Source organism: Morone saxatilis, unplaced genomic scaffold, assembly GCF_004916995.1.
Source record: "Morone saxatilis isolate NCDOM2014 unplaced genomic scaffold, NCSU_SB_2.0 Contig15, whole genome shotgun sequence".
Taxonomy (NCBI): Eukaryota; Metazoa; Chordata; class Actinopteri; family Moronidae; genus Morone; species Morone saxatilis.
Genome location: NW_023339707.1, coordinates 819723 through 828397, shown reverse-complemented (window position 1 = coordinate 828397; position 8675 = coordinate 819723). Strand labels below are relative to the sequence as shown.

Sequence of the window (8675 nt, the reverse complement as noted above, 5' to 3'; positions counted from 1 at the left end):
CAGGCGTTGCACAGGTAGTGGCCGGTGCCGTCTCTGCGCCACAGCGGAGTGGACACGGAGCCGCAGTTGACGCACTCCCTGCCCTCGGTGGACATGTCGTCCATCAGGTCTGGACACCGGAGAAAAGACTCATTAAATCGGAGATCCAGAACATTTAAATACCCATCGAGAGCATTCGGATACAGGCTACTTATCTATATTCAAAAATATTCTGGGAGAGAATTTATGGCATCATCACATCCCTCTTGATCTATAATATTCCTATTTCTAGAAACTAACTCGCTTTTTTCCATCTCCCTCCATTTATAATTTTGCTATTCCTCACGCCTAAATATACTGACTTCTGAGAGAGAGCAGTTGTTGGATGTAATAACATAATTGCAATAAACAACATTCCTGTTTACGAGATTTCCCACTGAACTATGGATGGCGTGGATGGGGGTTCTGGTCACGGGCCAATGCGTGATGAATAAGCCGGAGGAGGAATTTATACCCTCTCCCCACCTCCATCCCCTGTGACGGAGAGATCAAACCCTCCGATGAATCAATGGGGAAACAGTCAGACTGATGGAGGGATCTGTTTGAGGAGAGGAGGGCGGTGCGTTATCAGCCTGAAGGATCCAGGGGTCCCCCTCCTCCATTCATCACTGCGCTGACACACGACGGACTCCTGGCATTAATTGCCCAAATTCCTAATCTTTCAATTTAAAGGAAGACCTGAGAAAGACCATGCCGGTCAAGATAAAGCTGTCTTGAAGCAGCCCTCTTTTCTTTTAACTTGTGACTGTAGCTCTTATTATTCCAGGAGAACCAAATAAAAGCTGAGCTAGTGGTTTATTGGAACAAGGAAAACAAAAAAAACAAAAAACTGCGCTGTGCGTAACTTCCAATAGCCATTAGAATCATGTCAACTGAACAGTCATAATATAAAAGTTTTTAGAAACAGCATGCTATATTCATTACTAAACATAATTCTATGACATAGGAAGAAATATAATACTGACCATATTCAGTACAGAGGAACATTGCTGTAAGAGAAATGCACATAGGATAGGCTAATAAAGTGATGCATTCTTACTGCGGAGTACCGCACCTGTCCATGTTGGGCTCACCTACATTTAGTTTGGTGTGATATTGGGGATTCCTGGGGACCCCAAGAATATGCACTGTAAGAAATATCCATCACAGAAAAATGTATTTTCTCCCAAAACATTATTAGTTATTTAATTAATGCCATCTAAAAAATAGATTATTATTATTTTAGGAAGGTTACTGCTAATTTGTGTGAAACTAAAATTAGATTAGATTCAACTTTATTGTCATTGCACAACTAAGACAACAAAATGCAGTTAAGCATTTAAGCAGAAGTGCAAGTGCAAGTGCAAAAGCAGTAAAGTGCAGAGTAATGTGCATATGTACAGGGAAATATAAAAAATAACATTATAGATATATATATGAATATACTAGCAGAATATATAGTATATATCATAGTCTATTCATTTAACTCTGTTCATTCTGTTAAAAAATAGACAGAGCACATGAGGAAATCTGTTTCTTTCAAACTGAGTGACAGTGCCCCTGATATTGTGTGATACTTTAAATTAGAACCCATGACAAACATGAACTAGAAATGAACATATAATATAGGCTAATAATGCAATGTATTCCTATTGTGGAGTACAGCATGTGTCTATGTTGGGCCCACATACATTCAGTTTTGGTGTGAAATTCCTCCTTAACCCTCATCCTACCAACATATTTAAATCCGCATTTAGATTTCTGATGACCCCAAGAATAAAATATTGTAAGAAACAACCATGATATCAAAATGTTAACTTATTTCCTCTGAAAAAAATATTAGTTATTTAATTAATGCCATTTAAAAAACTAATTATTTTAGGAAAGCTAGAGTTAATTTGTGTAAAGTTGACAAAGCACATGAGGAAATCCTTCAGAATGACTGGCAGTGCCCCCATCCCTCTGATAGTGTATGATAGTGTACTTTAAATTAGGACAAATGGCAAACACTATAAATTTAAATAGAATATAGGCTAATAAAGTCATAGCAAAAAAAATTACACAGCAAAATTTCCTCTCATTTCCTCAGTTCATTTGTGTAAATTTGACAGAGCACAGGAGGAATTCTGTCTCCTCCAAACTGACTGACAGTGCCACCTTCTGATAGTATACTTTAAATTAGGACCCAAGGCAAACATTAACACAATAAATAGTTCCATTTATCTGCACAATATGGTAAAAACATTCTATTGCAACTATTTTTGAGAAATATTGCGATATGATTCACGATTAGTGTGGAAATTACTATTTTGGTATCACAAATGTAATTTTCACAGAAAAGCTATTAAAATAATGTTGATTTTTGGGTGTCTGTACCAAACAAACATGTTGTTTTTTTTAAATCTTGAGAACTATATTTGTAGGCCAGGTCATCTGTGCAGCACTCCAGTACTTCATTATAATGCTGAATGTCACTCATTTTACTTTTATTAAAAGAATGTCAGCTTCTATGATTCGCATATTGCACATGGTCATATTGCAATTTCGATAATATTGTGATTAATTGTTCAGCCCTAGTAGACTGATATTTTTAAAAAGCAAATTAAAACAGAAACGTAAAGTGATTATATGAAGTCACTGGTGCACAAAAATTGGACTGTGAGATATGACAAAAAATATACACTGTAAAACCAGCTAAGTTCATTAAAGTAAAAAAATTGTTGAAACTGATTACATCGAAATTTTTAAGTAAAACTAACTCAATTTTGTGAGTTAAGAAACATTCAGGATCAAGTGACACTGACTTAATTTTGTACTGTTTATTTGTAATTCAAAAACAAAATACTGAGTAAAAAAATACATAAGAATATTTAGCTTCCAAAATTAAGTTTGTGTTACTTCATTTTTTTCAATGTAATCCGTTTCAGCAGTTTTTTTTTTGTTAAAATAATTTGTTGCATTATAGTGTACCTCTGGGGTGGATTCATTCAACCATCAAAAGACAATTAGATTGAATGAATTTGTTAATTAAGAGTTTGAGAGGTGTGAAACAGTCAAAAGGCCAAATCATCAAACTGTCTCTTGACAAACCATCAGATCAACGTCTGACTCGATTATTTTTTCTCATCATCAGCTTCAAACGCTCCAGTTAGTGACTCTCTGTATCAACGTTGCAGTAGAGATGTTTCAGGCCTGAGGTGAGAACTGCTCTGATTGTGTGCTTCTGTCTGCGTGTGTATTGAACTCTTGTCATCAAAAACACTGGACTGCTGCAGGAAGATTAAATTAACATTAATTTACTTGATTGTTTTAACTACCTTCTTCTGAAGAATGTGTATTGTGTAAATGTGATGAAGGAGACTTTGATTGAATCACAACCAGTACTGTCACAGGCCTCTCTCACTTACTCTATAACAATCACAAGGTGACATTTGAATTTTATTTATATTTTAGTGCTGATATTTTTGAAACTATAATTGATGGTAAAATATGGAGGAAGAAAACAAAATCAGTGTATGATTTACAGTATTTGCAAGTCAGGGTATGGGTGCTGTTACACTGGGTCCTGATTTTGCACTTTTTAAATAACTTGAAACCGTTAAAATGTACAGAAGAGCACAAATCAAACAAAAATCCTTGTTTTTGGGACAGATTTGAACATAAAAGCAGCGAGTATTCATGACAAAATCAGCTCATGGTTATGTATTTGTCAGTCTGGCTATGAGCACAATAATGTTTTCAGTGTTTTAAAAAGCTCCACTTTTCCTCAGACATTTGGTCTACTGATATGTGCGTCTTTCTTTTCAAGATTATGATAATAAATTGTATGGTTGATTTCAATTTGGTCTTGAAGTGGAAGTTAGGGGCCTGCTTACCCAGACTGGACCTTCTCCCGGACAGCCCTCCATGCCGTCCCTGCAGACTGATCACTCCGCTCTCGAAGGGTCCCGGCGTCCAGGACGACGTCGCCATCTCTGGGCTCATGTACGCGTAAGGGCTGGAATATGAGCCTCCCACCGAGCGTACCAGAGCCCCTCCGTACTGCTCCGCCCGCGCGCCGTTTCCGAGAACCAGCGGGCTCTGGTAGCTCCCGTCCCGGCCGGTGTTGCTGCTGACGGGCGGGCTGTGCGAATAGGAGAAGCCATGCGGAGGGTGAGGGCTGCTGGGCGCAAACGAGGAGCCGTCCGCGGCGCTCTGGGGCCAGCCGTGGTGCCCGCCGAGGCCGTGAGACTGGTGGGGCGACTCGCAGGTCTGCAGGTAGGGCAGCGTGGGCAGCATGGCTGGGACTCTGGTGGTGGGGATGTAGACCGGAGAGCTGGCCGAAGGGTGGATGTAATTCCCGGTGTCATGCGAGTAAGGGGACTGGTTGGAGGACAAGGCGAGGCTTTGGTACATGTTCACAACTGTTACGTCCTGTTTGGAGACTGGAGAACGAACAGTGGTTTCTTAGATTGCTCCTGTGGAGGTGATACTGTCCACGCGTCAAGGCTCTTACACCCTCTCCAGGGGAATTATTGGAGGCCCTTTTGGACAAATGATTTAAGGGAAATATTCTGAGGACTCCCTCCTGTGAAAGAAATAAAAAGAGCAGAAGAAAAGACTTTAGTCCTTCAAGTTTCAAAGGCATCTAAGGTTATTATTTAAGCGCTGAAATCCAAAAATAAAATCGTTCGCTCATTACTACTATTAGGCGTTAAACTAAGATTTGCATGAAAAAATAGTTTATAATCAGTCAGTACCATCAGTCAGATTCCACCTGTATCACTCTGACTGACACGAAACGGATTAAAATGACATTAAGTGTCTGTGCGCGCAGATAGAGGCGGCTATCAGCGACCCCACACATCCTGCAGCTCCGCAACGCCTCATTAATTCATAACCATAACGGAAACCAAATCAAACAACACAGATAGCGCTACGACCCGTATCTACAATGCATATATTTTCTATCAATAGTAACTCAAATCACATAAAACCTTGATAGTGGCTCTCTCGCTGCGCATAGGAGCAGCGCCGTTCCTTTCCAAGGACTCTCAGTGTATTATCTCACCAGATAAGGACGCTCGGGTGATAAGGCAGTCCGGTCCTTCAGCCGTCAGACCTCAGTAGAGGCGCGCAGCAGGCAAACTCTTGTCACTTGCAGATGGAGGGGGACGAGGGCGCACGGCGGAGCGTCTCCAAATGGTTTTAACGCGCAAAAGTTGCGGGAGATAAATAAAAGTTTGGGGTTTTTTTTGTTCCAGGACGACCGCGGCGTTCCTCTTCCTGCCCGCTGTATTTGGAGATAGTTACTGTCGCTGATAATTGCTGATATGGGTGTGCTCCTATTCGCTCCCCTACTGGAAAATTTGTACTGGAGAGAAACACGTGACGCAGCCCAGCTGCTACGAGGTAGGCCCTAGGTGGGGAGAGAGGGGAGGAGGAAAGGGGAGGGAGGAAAGGAGGACCCCTGTGTCTTGGAGAGGAGGATAGGGCCCAAAGATGAGGCCTGAGGGGCGCAAAAGCAGCAGCTATACCTGTACTCACCTTTATCTGGGTTTATTCATCAGGAAGAATTTCAACGCTGGCAGGCTCGATGTGAAGGATAAAGGATTTAATATTTTGAGATTTTCAAAGTGTTATGCTTAAAATAACTCACATAGTGGATTGCCTTTAGGCGACAGTAATCAATGTGCGCCATATTAAATTAGGGGGATTTTAATGGTGCACGAATCCACACTTAGTATTTCGTCTTAATGATAATGATGATGATCCGCCTTTAAATTCACACGTTTGAATGGCCACACGTTACTCAAATATGAAAGTCCAACTGGGCCTAAGCAGTTTTATGCGCCACTGACACCTAACGCTGATTCAATCGGAATATAACAATGCTCTAAAATGAACTGGAAAGAGAGAGTTTTTATGGGGAGATAACTGCGGCTGAGTTCTGCGTAAAAGCTGCAGCGCGATAACAAACAGGACGAATAACAACCAATAACTGCAGGTTGTCAGAGGCCGCTCAAAGTGGGAATAATTTAGCACCACAGAGATATATAAAATAAAAACAAGAATGCCGGTCTGATAATCGTTGCCGTATAACATTAAAAACATATTGTGGTGGGAATAGTTTTCACAGATTACAGTATTTTCTATTTTAAAATGTGAAAATGACACAAATAAAATATATGTTATTCCTTCCCCAAGCAAACGCTCAAAGACTGAATCTAGACCTTCATGTGGGGAAATAAAATATACGGAAAATATATTAACTGAATAACATAATCAATCAGATTTTTTATTTGAAATGTGAAAATCAATAGTTTTATTTTTAAGTGTCATGAAATGTAAAGACGCACTGCGATCCGTTAAGAAATAAAGAAAATTATTTTAAATGTGTTTAATTCGTTTATAGTGAATATATACATTTATATCTCTTCCGGGGCCCAACAGAGCTTATTATCTTAATAGGGTTATTCTTTGTTTAGGGCTGTGTTGTGTTTCCGATTTAAACATTAAGGTCTGACACTGTAAATGTCTCCTAATTCATCCTTCACATCCGTCCATCTCCATCATGGATGAATGGAGTCTGTCTTTCTGCTCGCCTTCTTCTTCTAATGCCGAACACTTGAGGCCGATTGGTGAAACGGCTTCACACCACAGCCAGTGCCGCATGCAGATATACTTATTATTTATAGAATTTGAAATATTATATTATACAGTCATTTCACTGCTAAAATGTTTTGTGTCCTTTAATCAGAATATGGTAGTTAAACATTTATGCCGAAATTAAAATAAGTAGAATCGTTTTTTAAACCTTTATTTATTTAGATCTATTTCCGTTTTATTTTTCCACCGCTGGATTTTACTTTTTGAATACGTAGGGCAAGTGGATGTAAAAGGAAACATTTTTCAACGTGGCTCTAACAGGGATGGATCTAGGGAGGTATATACTATATAAACTAATTTAATCAAAAACAATCACATAAATCAATATCTGCTTGAAAAAGCGCCCAAATGATATATATTATGAACATTTATGAATATTTGAACTGAAAAACTTGGAATTAGAAATCAATAAATTGTTTTATTTCCAAATTGGAAGAATTTTTTTCCCCAAATACAGGTAACTTCTATAAAAATAACTTTTTGTCATATTCACTGAAACTTTCACTATATAGTGACAGTAGAACATGAGACAGATAATCTGTGAAACAATCAGGTTCCTCTGGCTCCTCCTAGTGTTCCTAATGGGATTTACGAGAATCCACCGGGCCTGAATGAAAACAACCAATCAGAGCTGAGAAAGATTAAAAGACACTTTGGGTTGGAGACTTGAAGATAGTTAGGTTTTCCACTGCAGCTTTAAGCCTATCACTGAGATCATTCAATGAATTTCCATTTTTTAACAAATTAAGCTAAATTTATGTGTTCAATTTGACACCAAACTAGGGTGGCCCACTAGATTCTCCTCTGGGCTTTAAATGGATAATCTAATTTCAACAGTAAGCACGTAGCTCTTTTCCTTTAAATATCTGATAAAAGAAAAATGTAGGTTTGTTGAAATATCTATGGGCCTGCAGAGTCTCACAGACTTCTCAAATGACTGAATGAATATTTATCACTGCACAGGTAACTGCTGCGTTGCTGAGATAAAATTAGTTCCTTATCTCGAGGCCTCCATTCTAATAGTAATTGGAACTTCATCACCATCACATTTGTAACCTCTGACACAAAAACAGGTTTGGATATCATCTCCAGATAAAGTATATTTAACTGATTAAAGTGCAGCAATGCCACTAAGCTCAGTTATTATCACCTCAAGTTTAAAATTTATTGATATCATGGGAAGTCAAGCAATATAATTTAGATTGATTATAAGATGTTGCTTTAGTTTTTTCCTTGCCTGCTGTCTTTTACCTGTAAACAGTTCCTCTGCAGGCACATTGTGCAGTTTGGACATGGTCAGACTACTGGATTGTTCAACAGTGGGTTCTATTACATTGTTAAGCCTGCAGAGGTATGCAAATATATTTCTACAGAACCTTTCCTGAGGTAGTTAAAAATGGTTTACATATGATAAAAAAGGCACCAAAGGAATAGTTGGAATAGTTGGTTGAATATTTTGGGAAGATTTAGCATTCTTGCTGAGAGTTAAAAGACAATATGAAGCCAGGAGACGATTAGCTTAGCTTAGCATGAAGACTAGAAGTAAAGAGAAACTCTGTTCAAAGGTAACAAAGTCTGCCTGCACATGTGAAGCTCACTAGGGTTCAGTTTTGTTTTTTTGAGTCTTTGCTGGTTGTCCAGCACATAAAAAAAATCTGTTTTATCTCTATTATCTTTTATACACTTCAAATGAGAAATAATGTGTCAATTAATCAAATTTACAGTCGCTGTAAGTGGATTTTGTTACTCTTGGACCCTGGCCACCGCCATTGAAGGGCATTGAGGTGCAATGCAATGCATAGTGCGTCCCCCCACCATGCAATCTGACCTCTCAACTTTGATTTTCATCTTAATTTTCAAGAGAAAAGAACCAAGTGAGACTGGAAAGATCACTTTCTAGTTTTGGTGGCTGTGTCTCAGAGGTAGAGCGGGTCATCCACTAACCGGAAGGTTGGTGGTTCAATCCCTGGCTCCTCTCATGTCGAAGTGACACTAAACCCCAAATTGCT

General features: G+C 39.0%; 1 protein-coding gene across 1 annotated transcript in view; it reads right to left on the bottom strand.

The window, feature by feature from the left end:
- Window positions 1–4570, bottom strand: part of gata5 (GATA binding protein 5) — an 11709-nt gene extending 7139 nt beyond the window's left edge. Inside the window, 2 exon segments of the mRNA XM_035657135.1 lie at window positions 4–109; window positions 3894–4570. Of these exon segments, the coding sequence (XP_035513028.1) occupies window positions 4–109; window positions 3894–4413 (626 nt within the window). The 5' untranslated portion in view covers window positions 4414–4570.
- Window positions 4571–8675: the final 4105 nt, after the last annotated feature.